Source organism: Trachurus trachurus, assembly GCF_905171665.1.
Source record: "Trachurus trachurus genome assembly, chromosome: 19".
Taxonomy (NCBI): Eukaryota; Metazoa; Chordata; class Actinopteri; order Carangiformes; family Carangidae; genus Trachurus; species Trachurus trachurus.
This window is the reverse complement of record NC_139913.1, coordinates 10789649-10813058: the sequence shown is the minus strand read 5'-3', so window position 1 is coordinate 10813058 and position 23410 is coordinate 10789649. Positions and strand designations below refer to the sequence as shown.

Here is a 23410-nt window from a genome sequence, read left to right as displayed (position 1 = left end):
GCTTGTTGTGTAGACAGCCAGCGTCTCAGTGTTTTTCAAAAGGAGATAATTTGAACACACATGTTGCCTGGAGCGACAGCCATATGGAAATGCATAATCCACCAGCATTGAGGGTGGTGAGATAATTTTGCACTGGAGACTTGTTGCTGATTGAAATTGCAGGAAGCGCACTCCACATACCTGCCTCCCCAACAAACACCTCCTGCGGTGGGCTGGTTGGCCCCTCGCCCACAGCGTTGTACACACTCATGCGGATCTCATAGCGCTTGTGTTTACTCAGCTCTGCAAGTAGAAGTAAATAAAAGAGGTGAAAAAAAGAAAAAAAAAGTTAGGAGTTACATTTGACTCCAAATTATGAACAGTTTATTTTCCAACTTTTGGAGCAGAAACTTCTATATCTGCATTTCTGCTTGTCACTGTTATGTTGTTAAAGGGATAGTTCAACATTTTGGCAAATTGGCCCTTGCCATAATCCCTATAGTTTTAGGAGTAGGTTCATTACCTTTAATTGTCGGTGCAAGCTATTTATAGAACGGCTGAGCAGAGCCGCAAGCTGCTCAGAGCTACGCTACGGAGGCTAATGGGATTTCTTGGTTTCTCTCGTCAAACTCATCAAATACACAATCCAGCAACTCCAAAACGCTCTGGTGGACAAGTTGTGACCTGCACATTCACCACGCTATGAGATAATAACAGAACGTTACGAGACAGAGTTGTTTTGAGGTAAATTCATGCAAAACTGCTGATGCGTGTTCCCATCGGGAGCAGTTTTTCGGTAAGTAGTCTCTGCATTTGCCTCAAAAACAACTCCATCTCAAAACGTTCCATTATTATCTCGCGTGGTGAATGTGCAGGTCACAACTTGTCCACGAGAGTGTTTTGGAGTTGCTGGATTGTGTATTTGATGAGTTTGATGAGGGAAACCAAGAAATCCTATCTTACACCGAAAAATAAAGGTATCAAACCTTCTCCTAATGGGTCGTTCAGACCAAAAGCGTCAAAAGGGTCAAAAGACGCTCTTGACGCTTTTCCGCGACGCTGGTGGTCTGAACACCCTGGCGTTTTGACGCGCGTCAAAGAAGTTGACGTCGGTTGTGGTTGGTCATCCATTTAAAGGGGCCGCGACATCTACACTCTGATTGGTTGCCGCTGCTCCGCATCATCGCTCATTAGCATAAAGTTCAGGAGATTTCAACTTTCTCCTGACGCTCTCGCCGCCAAAACGCGACGCCAACGCCTTTGACGCTCTTCAACGCTCCTCGACGCTGGTTCTCATTGAAAATGAATGACTTCCGGCCACCGCGACGCTCTCGACGCTTTCGGTCTGAACGCACAGTAAGGCTATAGGGATTATGGCAATGGGCCAATTTGATAAAATGTCCCTTTAACCGACATGCAGATCAGTCATCTTCCTCCAAACAGACAGTAAAAGCCCATGATCCATCACTGAATATCTATCTAAATTTGAGGAATATGTACTATTACAAATCATACATTGCTATTCACACTCTCTGCAACTGTGTGGTCGTCGAATGGGTTGGAGATATACATGTATGGCCATCTGCTTTCGTGGTGCTTTTCCAAATAAATGACTGTGTGCTGGACTAGGTGGGCTTGTGTACTTGGTGTCCAAGAATTTCTGTATACAGAGAGCTTCCAGTGGGAGTGTTTGTACCAATGCAATGTGAATATAAGCAGCCAAATGTTGTGTTAATTTGCTTGATACTCTTGCTTTTCCTGTATCAGGTGGAGAAGTTACTATAAAACATATGGTACGGTTCAAGGAGATATTTATTTTACTTAATTAGCTTGGGGATTGAATCACTGAGTCGTTTGCATGCATGTACACCAGAGGGTTTTTTTTTTTTTTTTGTGGGGTTGAGAGATAATGAAACTTACTGTCCAACTCATATTGGTTTAGAGTTGAGTCACTCAGATTCCGGATGCTGTAGGGGGCTGAAAGAAAGGCAGGAAAAAAACAACAACAGTAAATATAAAGAAACAACATGGGAAGGAGAAAGTGGAGACGCATTAGTGTTAGTGTCCAAAGTCTAATATTTTCATCGTTGAGAGGGGCATCTCCACTGTCATAAAAAAACCCATAATCACAGTGATCATGGCTGTGAGTGAGCCCCAGAATGACTCAACGAGGGTAAAATTACGGGCTGAGTTGCACAGAGCAGTAGAAACAGAGCGGCTCCTGAGTGAACCTAATAATAGCCCGCAGCTGATAGCTACTGATCACAAGATGAAATGTTTTGCCGTGAAGTGTCAAGACCAGCGGGGCGATTTCGGGAAACAGAGCTGGCATGTGTGAAAGTTTTCCTCTGATGGAAATAATGGTGCCGCTGACACATAAAGAGTGTGTGAGGGGAAATAATCAACCCTGATGGAGTCTCATAATTGTGAGCTGCTTTGCTGCTGCTGAGGTAAAAAAAAAAATACAACAATATCCACAGAAAAATGGCAGCGTTTTAATAGACGCTTGCTGAATGAGTTGTGATATGCAAATAACGCCTTTAGTTACTTCATATAAACTCATAACCCTGCATTATAAATCACATCTACAGTGAATGCAACAAAGAAAAAGCTGACCTGACTTTAAATGTCATACTGGAAAATACATTAGGAAAACAGCAGTGTTAACCGCAGCTAAGAAAAACATCACTAGATATTGATTGCACCCTGACCCTCCCACAACAGAAGAATGGGCAGACACGATCGATATCTAATGGGAAAAAAATCACCTTCTGATTTATTTACAAATGATAAATCCACTAAGACATGGTCAGAATGGGTCTCCTCCATTAAAAAGACACATTTTAGAAATTGAACAGTTTAACACACACAAAGAATCCACAGATCTGATGGATCGTTGCCCTGTTTGCTGAACATTGAAATCACTATGGTATGTTTTTTTATGTATCTTTTTAGAAGATGTTAGAGCAGTGGTTCCCAACCTTTTTTGGCTCGTAACCCCATTTTGACATCACAAATTTCTGGCGACTCCAAAGTCAAGTGATTGTGGTCGTTAATCAAGATGCGCCAGTTCAGATATTTTTATATGCTGCATTTAATTTGAAAACAATTTATATTTGAGAAAGTGAAAGTATAGAATACAGTTGTTTAAGATTGTGTGTGGTGTTTTTAACCATAATTTTACAAGAATAATAATTAGTTAGAAAAATATTTTAATCAGTAATTAAAAAAAAAAAAAGATTAGACATTTCAGCGTACCCCATTTGAATTCCAGGCGACCCCACGTGGGGTCCCGACCCCAAGGTTGAAAAACACTGTGTTAGAGTATCTCCCTACAGAAGTGCTGAATTTTTCATTTTTCATACATTATTATTCATATATTATTGTTTCATAATGTCTACTGTGCTGCTTAAAAACATTCAAAACTTCAAATACAGGTTGTGGGTGTTGTTCCTCACCAGAGAGCTCAGCCCAGGTGGACACGCTGGTGATGGTGTGAACCGAGTAGCTACGCAGGCGGTCGTACAGCAGCTCGCGGTATCGAACCCGAAAGCCCAGTAAGATTCCATTGATCTTCTCCTCAGAGGGGGGCTATGAAGGAAAACAAGAGAGAGTTGAGGTCTGGTGTAGATCTGCAGATCCCTGCAGAACGGAGCTCTAGAAACAGCCTAAAATACTGTGCATGACCCAGTTTTTCACTCATAAAGAGGTCATATCTGTTGACTGTTTCCCCCTGAATGAGAATTAATTGTGTATGTTTTGTCACTGTAAAATTCCAGCTCATCACCCTGTGTTTTGACTCCGACACACACACTGAGAGAAAAAAAGCTGAGCTCATCCACAGGTGAGAAATCCCCCTTGGTTGAACATGAGTGAGCAGGCCCAGAAGGGAGCAGCAGATAGAGAGAAAACAAGTACCTCTCTATCTTTATAAACTCTACAAGTGTGCTCCATAAAAGTAAAATTGCGGCTTTGAGCCTCCTGTTTTCCTCTTTATGACCCGTTAATTCAGGTGTGAGTGTGGGAGAGTGTGTTTTTTTATGACACTGAGAAGAGGGTATGTGTTTAAGCACTGATCTACCCAGTGGGCTGTCATGGCCTCCCACTTTTTTCCAGACCTTTTATTGTGTTTTTTTTTTTTAAACAATGAAACATCAAAAAGAAAACCTGATTACACCATCCTGTCTTACCTGCCAGCGGATCAGCACCGACGTCGTTGTGTGCGGCGTGACAGAGAGAATTGCGGGCGCTTCGTCGGGCGCTGAGGCAATAAAAAGTGTGATAAAAGGGTTAAATTGACCTGAAAATATGGCACGACTCGAGATGCTAAATCTATCTGTGTGCAGTGGCATTCATGGGGCATAAACACAACAAAAGCTACAACAGAACAGCCATTGATGGACGAGTAAAAAAAACAACTAAACAAAAAAAGAAGGAGAAGAAAAAAAAAACAGCAGCTGGAAAGATCAGCAGAGCAAACAGCTCTGATGTTGGTTAAAGCGAAAACTTTGCCAAGGTTTTAGCGCTGCCCTCTCGTCTCATGGTAACTGCAGATGGTGTGCACATGACATCACCAGCTGCCTTTGCCAGGAGTGTCAGCATCACAACAACAGAGTAATTCATGCACACATTAAGCTCTATTCATCATGATACACAACAAGCCCTACCTTTGACTTTTACATCTTCTTTTTCTTTTTACATTTGTGTTACTTTTGGCCCTTTAAACATCTACATACATGTGCTTACAGATATTACCATATTGGATATAGAGCACAGAATATTTGGCATTTTGGGGAAATCTCCTTATTTGCTGTTACCACTGTTTTTCAGTGAGTTCCTGAAGTGGCGTGTCAGATAATCAGACAGCCACAGGAACCCTCTGCACCCACTAAGAAATAACCCTGCACATAAAACTGGAACATATCATTTTAAAACATTAAGAAAATTATATGTAAGTAAGCTTTAGAGGCGCTGGTGGGTGGATTTTGTTACCTTCACATAGAGCCAAGCTTGCTGTTTCCACCTCTTTTCCAGTCTTTAAGCTAAGCTAACCTAGCCTCGTATTTAACTCTTTGACACTTGAGCAAATAAGGAAATTTCCCATTTCCTTTAAAATCAAGATAATTCATTCATCCAGTATTTACACTGAAACAAGGTTGTTGGCTCTTACCGTCCTGTAGAGTCGTGATGGCTTCACTTTCCTCGCTGTACTCACTGTCCCCTATGTCATTGGTGGCTTTTACTCTGAACTGGTAGGATGTAAAGGGCTTCAGCCTTGAGGGGGGGGGGGGTGGAGGCACAGGAAAGCACATTAATCTTGATGATAAACTACGGCGGTAGATCTTAAACCTCTTAAGCCACAGACATCGAAGGAGAAATTGTAGTGTTGTAGTGAAAGCTACTGTACAAGCTTTTCAAGCAAACTACTGGGCGAGTTTAAACCAACATCTGAGGGCTAAGTGTCTCTGACTAGTTTATACCATCGTTTAATGTTCTAAACCAGACTTAAGTACTCTAGAAATATTATTCCATTTATGGAGAGTGTTGATTTGCCAGCGATACTACAGTCAAGGGACTATTTAAATGACTGTAGCAGTGGGGACTGTGGGAATATTATCATCTTGCTCTTAAGAGAACAAATAGAAATAAATCTGTTGTAATAAAAGGACTGAAAATGAACCCCAGACTGGAACCAGAGGCTGCGAGCTGGTGGCCGCTCTCTACCTGGACACGATGTAGGAGCTGGCCTCGTGGTTGACGGAGGCAGAGTGGACCGTCCAGTTGTTCTCCGGAAGCTCCCGGAGCTGCACCGTGTAGTAACGCACTGGAGAAAGGCCGTCGCTGCCCGGTTCCCACGACAACAGCACCTGACGGGCCTGGACGTCCCTCTGAGGGACCATGGGGCGGCTGGTGGGCTGAGGACGAGCTGGGAGGACGGACACACACACAGAAGCGTGAACATGAAGACATTTAGAGAGAAGCTGAGTAGAAGAAATGGAAAATGGACATTACATAATTGCAGCACCTATAGATGGTTATGAAAGAAATGCACTTTTCCTTATTGCTTTCTCCTCGCTCACATTTACATTTCACCGACAAGGAAAAAAAAAGAAAAGAAGTGCGATACTGATGAATGAAAAGTAGCTGAGAAATGAAAGTTGCAGAGTAAACAATCTGCAACATGCCCCGAGGGAAGCAGATGGACTGATTTCATTCTCACAACTGCACCAGAGTGCTTCCGATAAACACCCCAAGGGCACAAACGCTCCTTTAGAAAACACATCTGCTTACTGGACTGTTAACTGGGAATGAACTCGGCGCAAACGAAGGATTAACACGGCTCCCTGCAAGTTGTGTTACAACCGAGATCGCACACCTGCGTCTGCTCTCAGATTTGCATAAACAACTGTAAATGTGCTTCCTGTTTGGTAAGTAACTACAAATCACACTTCAAAATACCACTTGTCTTTACAAAAACACCATTAGAGATAATGTGTTTCTTTTTTTTTTTGCGTGGTTGTGTAATCATCAGCCTCACATCCAGCTCTCTGATCCCTGTGTGTGTGTGTGTGTGTGTGTGTACCTCTTTTCTCCGTGGTGACCACCAGCGCCTCGGCGGCCTCGCCCCAGCCCTTCCTCGTCTGTGCCGTGATGCGGAACACGTAGATGGACTCTGGCTTGAGGCCGTTCACAGTGTAGTAGCGAGCGCTGGGGCTCAGCACGTCCACCGTGGCCCCGTTGCTGTTGGTGGAGTTGAGGTGGTACGTGATCTGGTAGGCTAAGGGGACAAACAATGTCATGAGGAGCTCGGCGGTAAATTAAAGCTAAAGAAAAAAACAAGCGTTTGCGGCATTTAAAGCAGTTGTTGTTTGTGCTACTTGTCCTAACAGTGGAAAGGAAGAGCAAACTGTGCAGCGAGCAGCTTCGTCTCCTCTGCAGTTATTCCATTAGCATCTGCTCCTGCATGCTGCTGTGTGGGTCTGTCATATTATGCGGTTTAAAACAAATTATCTGACAGATGTATAATGAATCAAACGCTCACAAGGAAATCCCCTATTAGCGAACAAGAGAATCCAACTCCCTTTACAGCAATGCTGGAAAATAACAAGATTTGATTTCCCCCAGCTAATATTGCGTAGCCCATCAAGTTGCAAAAAAAAAAAAAGTATGTTGAGAGTCATCAGGAATGACACCTGTGGGCATAATGTTCTTTTAAATCTAAATAAATTAGCCAATGTGCATAGGATTCGGTAGTTTCCGCTTATTTACTCATGCAACATAACAAGATGTTTTTTTGGGTTTTTTTTTCAAGAAATCGAGATGATTTTATATATTACTCACCCAGTATAATGCCATTGGGCTGAGAGGGGGACTGCCAAATAAGCCGGACTGAGGTGTTGCGTACTTCAGGGAACAGGATACCCACTGGAGGTCCTGGCACTGTAGGGAAGCAGAAGACACAATATACAACACAACTCAGACCTTAAAAAAACATATAACTTATTATCACTAATGCTCTTAGTCTAGAAAAATAAAACAATTTATTAATTTTTTATGTAATTATACAGGATAATTTATTGCTATGCCATGTTTTGCCCTGATGTTATAGCTATTCCACTGCTCTGTGTTACTATACCATCATCCAAAGTCCTCTCCAGGATGGGTGGAGAACTGGGGCGTCCGTCTCCGATCCGTGTAAAAGCCAGAACCTGGATCTCGTAGAGCACATATTTCCCCAGACCGGTCAGCTGGACACTGTGGGTGGCGTTCCCCTCCACGGACCAGAAGTGAACGGCGCTGTCAGAGTCCTTCTCTTTGTACACAACCTAGTCCAGCGAAGAGACGGGAGGAGATGATGAGAAAAGTGGAATTCGTCAAATGAAGTCGAAAGAAACGACCTCGCACACTGTCACCCTGCTGCTCTTGTACGCTGCCTAAAAATACCTGGCATTTCTAAAAAAGACTAATTAGATGTTCCCTTGACTGCTCCGTAAATAAACAGCAAATAGGCCAAAAAAATAAAAAGCAAAAAAAAACAAAACATAAAAAGCACAGACAGACCTTGTAGCCCAGGATGAGACCGTTTCTGTCGGGCTCAGGAACTTCAAACCAGCGCACCAGGATGCTGCTGGAGGTCGTGGCGAAGGAAGACACATTGGTTGGTCCGCAGGAGGGAACTGGAGAAACACAAAGAACAGAGAGGCAAACACATTATACCCTGCATGGCCCATTGTTTTTCATAAATTAATACTAAATTAATCTGCCACACTCCCTCCTCTGTGTGTGTGTATATGTAGGTGTGCAACAAGAGAGTTGATTTCAGCAATCTGCTATGGTTGTGTTTGCACATAGCCTTTGATATCCTGGTATAGCCTCCAGGCCGCGCTACAAAAAGAAAAAAAAAGACTCAAGAATAGGCCTTTTCTCCTCCTTGGCTCTCATCCCTGGACATAATGCGCTGATTCCTAAGAATTTGCTGGAGTGAGTGGAAAAAAAAAAAACAGAGCACAAGGAATTCCACATTTAAGTCCATGTGTTCTCAATTTCCTCTGACTCCTTCCATTCCTCACGACCCAACGTCTGGTGAGGAGGGAAAAAGAACTGACTTAAATAGAAGTGGGCTGCTAAAAAGGACGAGGAAACAGCCTGCACTCGAATGAATTTAACATATGGTGAAGTGTGAACTGGGACTGAACGTTTGGAGTCTGTGATGTGGCTAATAATGTAGATATTCAACAGGGAAAAACAGTTTAAGAAAGTGGCCTCCTTGCTTTCATTTAGACAAAAATCAATAAATATGGCACTCGTAAAGAAATGAGTGGGTTGCTATGGGTTTGTTTAAAGTGTAAAACAAACACCTTGGTGATAATAAATCCTAGTTTTATAGCTTTTATAGCTTGACAAGGACTTGGCAAAAAAAAGCCCAAATTGCTTTTGAGTAATTAGGCTGCCAGTGCCGTGTGTTTAGTGATGCTAATAATGTGCAGTTTGCTTTGGAGACAGAAGACAAAGAGGAGGGAACTGTCTCACCAGACTCCCTGGTCCTGCCTCGGACCGGCTGGCTCCAGGGCCCCGTCCCGATGCCGTTGACCGCCTGGACCCTGACCTCGTACTCGGTCCACTCCTCCAGGTCCTCGATGGTGAACTCTCTCTCCAGGCGATCGGCGATGACGTGGATGAGCGCGCGGCCCTGCGAGCCCGCGCGGGAATACTGGATTTTGTAGCCCACCTGCTCTGCGTTCCCGTTGTACTCCCATTCGGGTAAAGGCTGGGCAGACGAACACAGAGAGAAGAAGTGGTTCATAACAAGCCAGATTCAAGGCAACGGATACACACAGGAGAAGAGAGATTCCTATTTACCATCCATCGTAACCAGAGGCTGGTCTCGCTGGCGGTGCGCAGGGTGACGTTGGCGGGGGCCATGTCCGGTGGAGCCGGTAGGGTCTGGATCCTTCTCGAGGGCTGGCTGGGAGGACTGGTGCCCACTATGTTCACCTGGCGCATACGGAACCTGAGGTTTGGAGTGCAACGCACTTATTATAACTTATCGAAACTTCAGCAAAGAGGAGGTTTTTAATCTAAAGTGAAATCAGAGCTCAGGATCTGAGAAATCGAAACAAACTCCCAGCCTTATCGCAGCGGTTGCAGTGTGCATCCTCTTATTGCATCTGAACTGAGATCACAGCGCTGAATATGAATACAGTGTAAATATGCTGAGTGGGGAGTTTATTTGTGTTACAGCCTGAATATGCAAATAAAAAAAAAAGGATCCAATGTGAGCGTTTAGCTGTAGTGAAATGTAAAGTGGCAGCACGGATGCTGGAGTGATGAAAACTAAAGCTGCTGTGGGTCTTCGGGGATTGGTTCTGTGAAATGTTAATTGGTTAGATTGAATGTGATCATGGAAAAACAAGCAGACTGCAGACGGAGATAAAGATCACGGGCGCACTGTAAAATAATTTTAAAAACACACTAACCATAGCAGGCTTGTATCCAAATCAAAAGGGAAACAGAATAAGATAAGCTCCTGGGATGAGCTGAAATTAGCCGAGATGGTGAAACGCACACACGCCTTATCTGTTGTTTTGTCACAAGCTGTACAAGCTTCATTTCCATGTTATCCGACTATATACTGTAAAAAAAAAAACACGAGCAGGTGGATCCCAGATAAAAAAACTATTCTTTATAGTAGCTGTTGTGTATGAACATCCTGTGAGAGCAGAAACTGCATGTTTGCTGAGTGTTTGGTCTGTTCAGATGCTCAATGGAGATTTCATGCAGTTCCCAGTGGGCTACCTGTAGAAGGTGTATGGGTTGAGGCCTGGCACTTCTAAGGAGCGAGCATCTGGTTCGTTGGACACATGGTGGACCATCACCCAGTCCTCGTTTTCTCCCACCATGCCAATCTGAGCCCGGGACAGACAGATGGAGAGCATTTTAAAAAAAGAAAACAAATCTGATTTCTGCCATGTGATCTCTGTTCAATCTTGGAATCGTATCATCAATCCAAAATAAGAAAGACAACTCCACAAACATGGATCCAAACGGCCGCCTCACCTGTGCCTCCACCTGCCACTTGGAAATAGAAGTCTTGCCATCATAGCCGGGTTTGAACTGCAGGGTGACAGAGCGTGGGCCGATGTTGGAAATTGCCATGTTGGTAGGAGGGCCGGGGAGCTCTGTGAGGAAGCAAGGGAGGAAGATAAAACAGTTGGATCAAGGAGAAATGATGGAGGTGACGAGTCTCTGACAGTACGGTGGGTTTGTTTTATATCACACAGGGCAGGTTGTGATTGTGGATTTTACATGGTGGAAAATCCATCTACCACACCGCCCCCCTGTGGCCGTACAGATAGTGCACGCCGGCACGTTTTCTCGGGGATCTTTATTAATTCCCTCCCTCGTGCGCCCGACTTCAGCTAAGACAGCAAAACCAGATCAGATTTGGGCACAAAAAAAAAAAAAAAAAAGGTGCTTACACAGTACACAGGCAGAGACAATGCCATGAATGTCAATTACACTGCAGTTATCTGGAGATACGATTCAATCTGATATCCCACTGTTTACACTTGAGCTGAGTAAACAATAAGAATGGATTGTTCCCTGGAAGTCCTGGAGGGGAGACAAATCTGAAAATAGTGAATTCAAGGGACAGCAGGAGGGCAATTTTGTGTATATGAATATCATTGCTGGTTTGTGTGTCTGGGTAGGTATGTATGAGGATGTGTCACTGCATTAAATAATTCATCCGTCTTGGGTTTTTTTTTTGTTTTTTTTCTTCCCATAATGCTTCCCTCGAGATAAACATTAAGCCTACAATAACATATCCCCATTCCAAAGCACAATATAGTTTACATAAATCCTGGATGAAGATATTAACGTCAAACCGTGGCATATTGGAGTGTGGACGGAGGCCCTAATATTAAGAAGATATAATCACTCCCATGGGGCACAGTCAGCAATTTTTCCAAGATTGCTTAAATGCGGGTGTGTGTTCGGCCCTAATGAAATGCAGATTACACGCACTTTGGTGAAATTACCACCTTTAAAGTATTTGCATGACTGATTACCGAGGTGGCTTTCAGCTGGATGGTTCCGGTACAGTCTCAGGCACGAGGGGGTGTTTTCTTTACACATAAGCAAAGTGATTAATAATCACTATTCTGAGCACTGTAACTAACAGCTCTCCAGCAATCAGGCCCGTCACTTCACCCGTGTCCCACACGTCCGCGCTCTCTGACGACATAAGCGCCGCTGTTTCTGTTATACAATTTTGCAGATATGAAATCATTAAACGCAGTAAATTGTCCCTCGTGCTCTCCTGGGAGCTGTAATGTTGTGGGGATGTGGGGCGTATGGATATGTGCGCTGGTAAAGGTTCGGTCCCAGCTGAGGTGACCGGGGTCTGATTTCATTGTGCCTGGCGCCAGACAGCACCGAGTGTGTTCACCAAGTTCAGCGTGAAACAGTAAATATCAGGAAGGAGAAGTTTAATAAAGGTTCCCTGCTGTTATATTAAAGGAGTGACCCCGATGATGTAATTGGGGTTATGTTGGCTCGGGCTTGAGGCTTAACAATTTTAACTGAAGGCTTGCATTACAAATACTGATGTAGAGTTTTAAAGAGTGCATTTGTAAAGCAAATGCGGTTATAAAGATGCCATTGAATTGCATTTTGGGAAACATACAGTAGAATCCATTTTTTTCAAAACTCGACCCATTCTGGGAACAGAAACACGGAGTATCTGTGTCTCTTTTGCTTCAGTTTTGATCATTCTCTTTCAAATCAACCTTTACTAGTCCTATGACTTCATGGAAGCGCAATACCAATTCTCTTAAGCAGCGGAAAATAATGAGACACTCCGACTGTGAAGTCTGCGGAGCAACCGAGAGACGCTGTGTCTGGAAATAACTGTGAAAATTCTTGTTTTCCTTTCGTAAAGTTTCAGATCCGCGAGCAACCGCAAAAAATAAGATTTCATTCCTGAGGTGGAGGAGGGCAGATATCTCTCCAGGAGTTGAGGGTCGGGATCACTGACTGACTCTTTGGTTTACTGACCTGGCGGCACTCCTGAGGAGATGGTGGAGGAGGACTGCTGGCCCTGGCCCTTGGAGGTCATGGCGGCCACTTCAATGGTGTAGGTGGTGAGGGCGGTGAGGCCGGTGACCCTGTGCTCCAGGGTGACGCTCGGCAGGTAGTGGGTGACTCTGGTGTTGGTTCGGTTGAACTCCTCCCATGAAATGCGATAACCTGGAAAAACGGCAGAGTCGGTTTCACAGCGACAGACAAGAGGATCCTCTCGAGGAAGAGGAGAGGGGAGGGGAGGGGGGGCGGAATCCGACAGCGGCTTTTACTACAATAGCAAACTCTCGGCTCACTCGCTACGGGGCAAGCTAACAAAAAATTTAAATAAACTCCATCAAAAATTGAATATAGCAAATTAAATCAGCCTGTGATTATACCTCCTTGCACACACATCCTCCGCCCACTCGTATCCACACACACACATCCTCTCAAAGTTAATGCAATTTGCTCCTTGGCCAGCAGCTCTTTTCATGTGATTGCGTAAGGCATTAGGAAGCATTTCTTGCCAAATCAATAATTTCAGATGACATGTCAGTGTTTGTCTCCTGGGAATGTGCAGCACATCAAATGTTTTCGGAGGAACACTTTACAATACGCTGCTAAGTCTCAACCTCGGTAAACACTTGAATTTTAATGTCGCTGCTTGGCATTTCTTTCTCTCCTCCAAGTTTGCACAGACTGATGTAAGAGCATTATGCAAACTGGAATAGAAGGAGCACTGGCTCACTAGGTAGATCATTAACATTCTGCATTTTTACATCCCAGGGTTAGCAAGACTTCATTTTACTAATTTACTTTCCTTTACTTTATTTGCGTTGCTCGGCACCGATTGTTCCCTCTGTGCTGAAAAAGACATGATGTACGATATGAACCCGGGAAGAAAATCTGTCCAAAAGCCAAATACCTTCAGCTACACGACTATTACCAGCAGAAACAGGTTTAATGGTCTCCCTCAGGAGCTTTGTTTGTTATGTGATTTGGATGAGACAATATACAGTATGATGATTTAGGGCTAAAGGCTTTTTTTATTGCGGACTTATTATGCACAGCTCAGGAAAAGAGACACTATTGCCCCACCTCTGCTGGGGTATAATGGGTGTCTTATAAGCTTGTGTGGCCTTGGTATTAGTATCTACATGACCCAAATAAAATGAACAACAAATAATAAAGTAGACATCCTCTGAGTATGCAACATTAGAGCTACGCTGAGATCGCTAAATGAGGTCAAGCAGCTGTTACCGAGCTAAGTGCAACAATTCCTTCCACCTCGGCGCCGCTGCCTCGTGTGATTGGTATTTCTTGCCTTTCCTGCCTCATTCTGGTCTATTTTTGGGAGAGAAGCGAAACGTACCTGTGAGAACGCCGTTCTTCTCGCCGGGCTCGCTCCAGCTGACTTTGAGCGAAGTGTCCAAGATCTCGGTGAAACTCAGGTGACCCACAGCACCGGGGGCTGGATGGAGAGGGGGGGGGGGGGGGGGGCGAAAAAGAATAATGAGCAACGGGGCCGATGGAGCACAAATGATCCGTTTCACGTGGAGTTAGGTCTCATTACCGATCAGCGGATATAGAGGAGTTACATAGTATAATATAACAGCATTTCCATTTTAAATTAGAATAAAAAAAGAGAAAGAAAACAAGGCGAATGCTGAAAAGTGTCTGAGGACAAGTTGAGAAAAATTAAGTCTTAAAAGCTCAACCAATAATCTCCAATTATGATGATCCGTGCTGGATGCAGAGTGTACTCATTCATTAGCACCTCTCTACAGTTTTGTTCTTCATGAATAATGGATCTTGCCCAAAGGACGTGTCACTCGGAGATGCCTGTGCCCCGCCATCCCCCCTCCTGCTCTCCCTCCCTCCCCCTCGCCACCTCAGGAGAGAGAAAACCGAGGTAGGAGAAGCCACTCACTGTCCTCTTGTGTCCTTAGTGCTCTGGGCGGGCTGCGGGGGCCGTCTCCCGGCGTGGTGAAACACAGCACAGAGGTGTAATACTCGGTGAACTTCTTCAGACCCATCACGTGTCCCACGTGGACGCTGTCCTGGAAGTTCGGTCGCGCCGTTACCATAGAAACTTGATCGTCCTTGCCAGGTTCCCAGGCCAGCAGCTACACGAGACAAACAAGAAAAAAAAAGAAGTGTGAAGAAAATTACCCAGACAGTTGGAAACAAAGCAGCTAATCATTTTTTTTTCCCTGTAATGATTTTCACACATTTATTCTCACAAAAACTAACAGTGGTGTGTCTCTGTGGTAGTTGTGAGCCACTCAGTGAAGTTATTTGGCATCACAGCTCCCTAAGATATATTTAGAAAGATGCCCTGAAGAGGTTTTGACTGGGGGGGGGGGGGGGGGGTGAATGGCTTCACTGAGACAAGCTGGGAGCGGAAGAGAATTGAGCCAAAAGAGAGGCATGATCGGATCTTATTATGCATGTTGATTGCAAACCATATAGCATACACAATGGGGACCCGTATTGACCAATTAGACGCTTAGGTAATGAGCCACCAGTTGCGTGGTCTCTTAGGTTTGTTTCCAGTTTGTGGTGCGCATAGCTTCCAGGGAAGTATAGAGTTGGCAGGAGTATGTCAAACAAATGAATGTTTGACTGTCTGCCACGCTGTCGCTTCTTTCTCTCTATCTCCTCTTCCCCCCCTGAAATTCTTCCTTTGCCTCAGCCTCTAACACCTTTCACTCCCTCCATTTCTCTTTTTTTCTGCTGCTCCAGTCTCTCCCTGGAGGAAAAAAGGTGGTGTTTAAAATTCAGATTGGGTTTGTACAGTGGCCCCTTCCACCCCGCTGAGTGAGGCCTGTGGAGCGCCATTGAACAGACAGACAAAAAGAGAAGGGGAGGAAAAAAAAAAAAAAAAAAAAAACCTCAATGACATAATTAAGCCTCAATAGAGTCAATGGAAAAATACAGCCGCCCCTATGGATATGGCTTTATGATTACCTGTGGGCTACATTCATTTCAGTGGAGTATACACAAGAGACAGAGAGATGGACTGCATTCAAGTGCCCATGACAAAATAATGAAGACATTCATCATTACGTGCACACAGCTTCACAATAAAACATATGAAAAATGGTTGCAAAGATAAAGAGAATGACCTCCGACTGACAAATGGGAGGACTCAGTCCATCGTTCACAATGGCACCAAATATCTTTTGCCCCTTGGCTCGTCTCCCTCTCTTGTTAAACAGGATGTGTGGTTCTACAAGTTCAGCTCTGACAGTTGGAAGCGATGGCTGCCGGTGATGGCACCGCCGCCACCGCCGCCGCCACCGCCGCTACTGACCTTGTAGCCCTGGTTGATGCCGTTGATGAACTGGGGGTTAGGGGCTGTCCACGTGAAACGGATCGTTGTCGAGTTGACCGCCTCGGCCTGCACGTTGCCAGGGGCGATGGTGGGCACTGGGATGGACAAGGAGGGGGGGGCGGGGGGGATAAAGGACGGAAGAAAAGGGAGAGAGAGGGATACGAATTGTGAGAGCGCCTTTCAGTTGACTGGTGGTTAAGTCTGCCTGCATCAATTTTGATGTCAGTATTGATCGCTGCCTGCACAGGTCAGGGCGGATGTTGCCATCACTCTCCTCCTGATGACAATGACATCTAACACCAGGGCTCTCTGTGGGTTTGTTTGTGTCTATAGATTTTAGTTGGATGCCACACCTTTGTGTGGTCTTTGCAAAGAAGACTTAAAGCTGGACGCAGCTGGACCACAGTGACACGCAGGCTGAGTCACACTGAGACAAGACTGCTGCTGGTGCAGGATGCTGCATCCTAGTGTAACAGTTGTCTGCGTTGTGTTGTTTATTTGCAAGAAGGACCGACACTCTCTTAGCTTCAGGACCGGACTTTTATTGCCTGGACAATGATACGAAAAATGACTGGTCAGCTCACGGTCAAGCACAGCACTCGTTCGGCACAGCTTCATGGAGGAAAATTAGCAAGTTAGCTTAGCCTTCGAGCTAAGGTCGCTAGTTATAAACATTAAACAAAATAAACCCTCTGTAACACATTTAGTTACAGGTAAAACTGTTGCCAGCTTCCTGAATATCATATCATAACTGCATTATTACATTACATTGTTTACACAGTTTCAGTAGGCTAAGACGCTGTGCTTCGTGTAACAAACCTACCATGGGCTTAATCCTTGCATACTGGCACTGTTTATGTGCTGAGGAGAGCCCTGCTAACCAGTGAGCGTCCGTGATACATGAATAAAGTTATATGTGATTGGCTGTCACTGTGTAAGTGGAATCAACAGCAAAACTCTGTTACACTAGCCGTATTCGATGTGCACATTCATCAGAAAAGCTCATATTCAATAATTAAGACAGAAAGAAATCTGCATATCAGATGATGACAGGTGCCTCACCTCCCTGCAGGGTCCACTCTGTGACCTTATGGCTGAACACGCCCAGACCCGCCCCATTGTAGGCAGCAACCTCAATCTCGTAGTTGGTCCAGATGATGAGGTCCTCCAGCAGCAGGTTGGTCACATCTGGGCTTGAAATGTTCTTGATCTGATAGTCCACAGGCAGCCCGGTGAGACGGTACCTGAGAAACACACAGCAGTAGGAAATTCAAGCGGTGAGAAACCTGCTGTGGATAATGGCTGATGTGTTTGTACCCTGAAAGTGACAGTTTAAATGTTCCACTGCCAGAGAGAGGACAGTGCAGTACTCTGTTTTTTCTTTCTTTCTATTTTTTCTTTTTTTTGCTTGAGCCAACAGCTGCAGTACCCCACACCTCCTGATAGGGGGAGACAAAGCACCAGCAAACAGGCAATTAAAAACCACTGACGGCACCGACTGTTGTCTGGAAAACACCTGCTGTTTCATTTGGATGTAATGAATAAAAAGCCTGAACAGAAAACCAAACTAATTACATGTTTACAAGACTTACAGTCAGTTTGGCATAATGCTGACTCTGTCTATTGAAGTTGCCAAAGTTTTTGAAGTCAAACCAGTCATTAAATTTTAGTTTCCTCTGAAACCAAATCATTTTTAAAAGCAGCGCTATTAAGAGATGCTCTAGGAAAATTGTGAGTGGCATAAGGTGTGATTTAATTCCAGTTGTTTACCAGTGTAAGATAATGGACTTGGATATGCGTGGGTGGAAGGGTTTGATCATATGTGATGTGTTTATGCGCCACATAATAAGGTTAGGATGTTATTTTACACCTTCTCATATTTCCAATAGGAAATCTCCACGGTCATGAATTAAAAAAAAATCAATAAAGATAATAAACAAACAGGAAAAAATATGATCAACAGATGAACACAGCTTCATTTCTGGCTGTAAGAGATCGCACTTCAGATTTCATGCTGAATATTGAACATTTTATTAACATAAAAACTAAGAAATAGATATCAGGGATCAATGGGATTAATGGGCATTGTGCAATACAACCTGGTACCTATGCACTCTTGCACTTTAGCATTTGTCACAGCACTTATGCACTTTATCTCCGAGAACAAAACTCTTATGGTCTCCCTACCTGTGGAATGTGTTTGTCAATATGTTCTTCATTGTCATAGTTGCCTTTTTGTCTTTTTTTTATATTATAATATTATTATACATTACTGTTATTGAACTGTTTTTATGTTTATGGGACTCCGGACGGAAATTAGCATCTTGCTATAATCCGGCACATTTACATGTTTTTGTCTATTAAAGGGATAGTTCACCCAAAATTAAAATGGTCAGAGCCGTGAACTGAGACACTGGGAGGTTCTGCTACAAACAAGCTTAAAAGATAGACTTATTTAATTTTTTTGGGAACAATTTCTCATGTTGGGGCTTCAATACAAGAGGGAAATTACAGACGAGCAATATGGAGGTATTTGGATGTTTTTTGGTGTGTCTTTTTGGACGAAGAAAAGTGAGCCCCGTTCGCTACTGTCATATGGCAATGCAGTGCAGTAAAGTAAAGGGATCTTACCGGACGATGTATCCTCTGAGGATGCCGTTCTGGTGGCTCTCTGGCGGAGGCTGCCACTGGATCATGATGGACTGGTTGGTGCGACCGCTTGCGATGACGTTCTGAGGAGAAGCGCTGGGAGACTCCTCTGGGAGAGACACACTGCAAAAACACACACACACACATAACAGCCCAGATATGAATGGAGAAGGGCAGCGCGAAGTAGGATCAAAGGACATTTTCTCTCTGTGAAAATCATCACAAACACAGTGCTTTAGGTTTAAACGAAACATAAAGCTTTGGAGTAATACAGCAGCTCAAATGAAGCGTATCAATTTAAAGCTGAATTCCTGTGTAATTTCAGTTGAAGCACTTTTCTCCAAACCCTCTTTTTCTATCTCTCTAATGTTTCTAACCATTTCCTCTCCTTTGATAAAAACCCTCACCGCTCCGTGTTCGCTCATGCTCCCCTAAATATGAATAATGCTCGCCCTCAGTACCACATCTGAGAAGAAAGTGTAGAGAAGATTGTGAGGTTGTTCAACCACCTAACTCTCTATACTGTATCTAAACTGACAAAACACCCCCGAGTCCCTGGGGAGAGGATGTGTACGAGAGAGATGGGAGCGAGATCAGTGGCGTTACCAAATGGCATCACAGAGTGTTCTGTGCCGGGCCCCCCTGCGACCCACTAGCAGAGGCCCCCCCGTGGCTCTCCTCTGGCTAGCTGGCAGCATGAGGTAGCGCTAACAGACTGGTGGAGAGGTTGGAGTGGTTGAGGGAGGCAGGGAGGGAGGGAAGGAGGGAGGGTGAGCGTGAGGAATGGGAGGGGGGCGAGTGCTTGAAGTTGTATGAGAGCGTAGAAAGGCCAGAACCTGATCTCACATCAGAACCAAATCCCTCCTGCAGGCGATCGGGGAGTGTGAGAGCGAGCCGATATTTATATGTGTTTGTGTGTGTACGTGTGTTTAAAGGGATAGTTCAACATTTTGGCAAATTGGCCTATTGCCATAATCCCTATAGTTTAGGTTAGAGAGGTTTGTTACCTTTATTTGTCGGTGCAAGCTATTTTTTAGAGCGGCAGAGCAGAGCCGTGAGCTGCTCAGAGCTACGCTATGGAGGCTAACAGGATTTCTTGGTTTCCCTCATCAAACTCATCAAATACACAATCCAAGAACGCCAAAACGCTGTCGTGGACAGGTTGTGACCTGCACATTCACCACGCTATGAGATAATAATGGAACGTTACGAGACAGAGTTTAGTTGTTTTCAAGACAAATACAGAGACTGCTTGCCGAAAAAAATGCCCCCGATGGGCACACGCATCAGCTGTTTTGCATGAATTTACCTCAAAAACAACTCTGTCTCGTAACGTTCCGGTATTATCTCATAGCGTGGTGAATGTGCAGGTCACAACTTGTCCACCGGAGCATTTTGGAGTTGTTGGATTGTGTATTTGATGAGTTTTATGATGGAAACCAAGAAATCCCATTAGCCTCCGTAGCGTAGCTCTGAGCAGCTCACGGCTCTGCTCCGCCGTTCTAAAAATAGCTTGCACCGACAATATTTGACTATAGGGATTATGGCAATGGGCCAATTTGCCAAAATGTTGAACTATCCCTTTAAATGTGACCGTGCATGTCGGCGCTTGTCCCGCTTTGGTTGGCTTACACATACACATCTCTTCACTCAATCTTGAATGAAGGGATCAAACTGGTTGTCTAGGAAACAGATTTCAGGAGCACAATGTACAATTTACTAACAAGTGCAAGTTTCTGTAACACTAACACATGATTTTTTTTTTTTTAACTCGCCGGCGCTTTTGCCAGTTAAACAATGCACTACACAATCTCTCTGCCACACTGAACATTTTGGCGAATCTGAAGCCGACAGAACGGATAAAAAAAAAAAAACCTTTTCTCCATTCAGTTGGTTTGCAGCAGGCAAAGAGAAGCTTGAAGACCCCCGAACAAAAGGCTGCTGTATGTTTTTATATAGTCTACGCAGCGTCGTCGATGTGAGGCTGTAACACATGAATGAATGTGTACGACCTCACTGTGCGGTGTCTGTCTTTAGCTCACCGGTCCGTCTCCTTGCTGAACTGCCCCTTCCCCACGTCATTAACGGCACAGAGGCGGAACTGATAGGAGCGCGCCGGGATCAAACCATTGACCGTCACCGCCATGGACTCCGGCTCAATATTGGCCAGCAGGATGGCCCAGGGAGCATCTGTAGCCAAGGAAAAGTAACATGTTACACACTTGTTCCAATATTGTTCCCTGCCATGCTAACATCCCATAAAATATAACATTTTTGTTTGTATTTTAAACCAAAGAAGGAGTGTTACATTTCTAGTAATGCCGCTAATATTCAGGAGGCATCCTCTATTTCATGCCTGCAATCATTTTGTCACGGCGGGTCACATTTAAAAAAAAAAAAACGTGAATTCATTAAAAACCACTAAGTCGTGCTGAGGGAAAAAAAGAAGCGAGGAGAAAATGAACGGAAAGAGAGAGGAGATTACAAGCCCCACATAGCTCTTACACAACATCTACTTAAGTTCAACATACTAGTTACATGCGGAGCTGTAAAGGGATTTACTCTAGCACAGCTTCCACTTCCAAGTTAAGATTAAAAGGAATGACTGGCACTCTTAATTAGTTTTATTGATCGTGCTTGAAAAATTCTCTTTTAGGTGCTTTGGCGCATTTGCTGCAAGAAAAAATCTCAACAAGCAATGTTTAATGTCTTTTTCAGTCATTGTTGCAGCATCGGTTCCACGAGCTCATTCCAAATAAACTGTGTAGACACGACACAAAGAGTCAGTGAAGGGAGGAAGAGATGGAGGAGGTTAGGATGTTCCTGGACTTACTGTTCTCAGAGACCTCCAGGATGTAGCGTATGAGAGGACTGTTGCCATCAAAAGGCTTGGCCCAGGCCAGGTCGATGGCTCTCTTTTCAGATGTGCTCAGCTCGGCCGTGGGGTTCTCCGGGGCATGGGGCAGCTGCCTGCAGGGAACAGCGGGACAACTTGGATAAATAAAAAAGGATCTCTCCCATCACAAGCAAACAAATCCTCCGCGGCGCCGGAGAGTTACCGGGAGCCGTTTTGCTCCTCTCTTGAAAGCGTCGCTTGTGCGAATCTCAAGCGGAGCTGAATGTTTTATAACAGAGAGATCAGTCGGACAGGTGATGAAATGTGGTGAGACAAGACAGCAAAGATGGCTCCTTGTCAAGATGGACACACGAGCAAATAAAACGAGATGGATATCATCGGAGGGAAGAAATGGATTGAAAGACGCGGGGAAGACAGATAGGGAGAAAACGCACAGACAAAGACATGAATAAATGAGGCCAAAGCCGGGGATCATTAATTCATTTGGCCATAAATTCAGATAAGCACAGGCAGATTGATAGATAAACCTCATAGCAGAGGACGAACACAGACTGCAACTCAGTCAAAAGGCAGGCAGCCAATAAGAAGGGCCGATTGGGGAGGGGGGGGGCAAAGGAAAGACAAAAACAATCAGTCAGTCAGTCAGTGAGGTAAAGAGAAACGTAGATGTCTCATTCGTATTCCGCAGCGGCTCAGCGTGTGCAACAGAAACAGGAAAAGTTTCGGAAGAAGAGAAGATTTGAGGCGACAAAAACAATACAGACGAGTGTGTGTAGTAGTGAAGTGTGCATGCGTGTGTGTCTGGGAGTGTGTGTAGTATCACACGTTGGGAATGGAGGTGGAGATCCCCCGGGGCCGCGAGTGTGTCGGGTGAGAATGAGGACAGGGAAGGTGAGGAAGAACAGGCGTCATTTAAGTGGAAATGAGTCAGAGGTGTCAATAAGAAGAGGCAGGATGGCAGGGAAAGGGTTGGCGGTGATAAGCGCGCGACTCGCTCTCGTGCACGTGCATATGTGTGTGAGTGCGCACACCAATGTGAACATGTTCCTACCTGTGTCTTTGCACAGGAGTATATTGGAGGATGTGAGAAATGAAAAAGAAGGGGGAAAAAAAGGAAAAGGAGACGATGGAAAGTCAGGCAAGCGAAGAAGGCCGGAGGGAGGTTCACCTGACACGGAGGTGAGCGCTGCGGGAGTCGTTGCCGCCGACCGAGGTGACTCTGCACGTGTAGGTGCCGATGTCGCCCGACCAGGTTTGGGAGATGTGGAGGGTGCCGTCTGCGTCCAGGCGGATGCGAGGGGTGGACTGGACGTTGATGAGGACGCCCTCTTTCTCCCAGACATGCCTGGAACACAGAGAGCTCATCGTCAGCAACGGTCAAAGACAGCAGAATAACTGCTTTTATAACCTGCTATCCCTTCTTCTCACAACCACCACCACCGCTGCTGTACTGTAGAGATTTAGAAAATGGGCACTCAGGCAAAAGAACTGTCAGACAAGGAGAGGAGCCTCACACAGTCTTCCCAAAAAAAAAAAAAAAAAAAACTTCAATTTAAAAGAAATAATCTCAAACACTCATATTTGAGTCTGACCCAGGGGGGAAACACAGAAAACCAATTTCCTGAAAAACCTCATCAACATCACTCTTTTTGGAGCCTTTTTTTTTTATTTTTTTGAAATTACTGCTATAGATTTGATGACAAATATGTAATCATGATCAGCTGCAATGGTGAACCAAAATGAGAATAAGACTTAAGATGACTTTTTATTTTTCCCAGAATAAACACACCATGAGAAATGCTCTGACCACATACAAAGCCAATTGAAAAATACAAAGCAATATGAGCAAACACACATCTACTCTATGTAGCATGAAATTAGGATTTCTTCAAATGCTGCAAGGTGGAATTCGCCTCAAATGTACCTTTAACCCTTTCAATACAGAAAGGATAAATCCCTCAATCCCATTTTGGGTCAGTGAATAATACAAATGTTACAAGTAACTGATAATAAAGCCATGGCTC

At 44.5% G+C, this 23410-nt stretch overlaps 1 protein-coding gene across 1 annotated transcript in view; it reads right to left on the bottom strand.

Moving 5' to 3' along the window:
• Positions 1-23410, bottom strand: part of sdk2b (sidekick cell adhesion molecule 2b) — a gene marked incomplete at its 3' end in the record, with an annotated part of 87865 nt that overhangs the window by 19499 nt on the left and 44956 nt on the right. The window contains exons 12-34 of the mRNA XM_083994079.1: positions 22555-22731; positions 21363-21499; positions 20572-20719; positions 18512-18652; positions 16943-17124; positions 15860-15975; positions 14474-14669; positions 13916-14014; positions 12538-12729; positions 10537-10658; positions 10276-10385; positions 9340-9490; positions 9010-9247; positions 8041-8156; positions 7616-7805; positions 7321-7419; positions 6563-6757; positions 5704-5905; positions 5150-5253; positions 4170-4240; positions 3438-3570; positions 1900-1956; positions 181-282 (exon numbers count right to left, since the gene is read on the bottom strand). Coding sequence (XP_083850205.1) covers positions 181-282; positions 1900-1956; positions 3438-3570; positions 4170-4240; positions 5150-5253; positions 5704-5905; positions 6563-6757; positions 7321-7419; positions 7616-7805; positions 8041-8156; positions 9010-9247; positions 9340-9490; positions 10276-10385; positions 10537-10658; positions 12538-12729; positions 13916-14014; positions 14474-14669; positions 15860-15975; positions 16943-17124; positions 18512-18652; positions 20572-20719; positions 21363-21499; positions 22555-22731 — 3278 coding nt within the window. The remainder of the gene's footprint in view (positions 1-180; positions 283-1899; positions 1957-3437; positions 3571-4169; positions 4241-5149; positions 5254-5703; positions 5906-6562; positions 6758-7320; positions 7420-7615; positions 7806-8040; positions 8157-9009; positions 9248-9339; positions 9491-10275; positions 10386-10536; positions 10659-12537; positions 12730-13915; positions 14015-14473; positions 14670-15859; positions 15976-16942; positions 17125-18511; positions 18653-20571; positions 20720-21362; positions 21500-22554; positions 22732-23410) is intronic.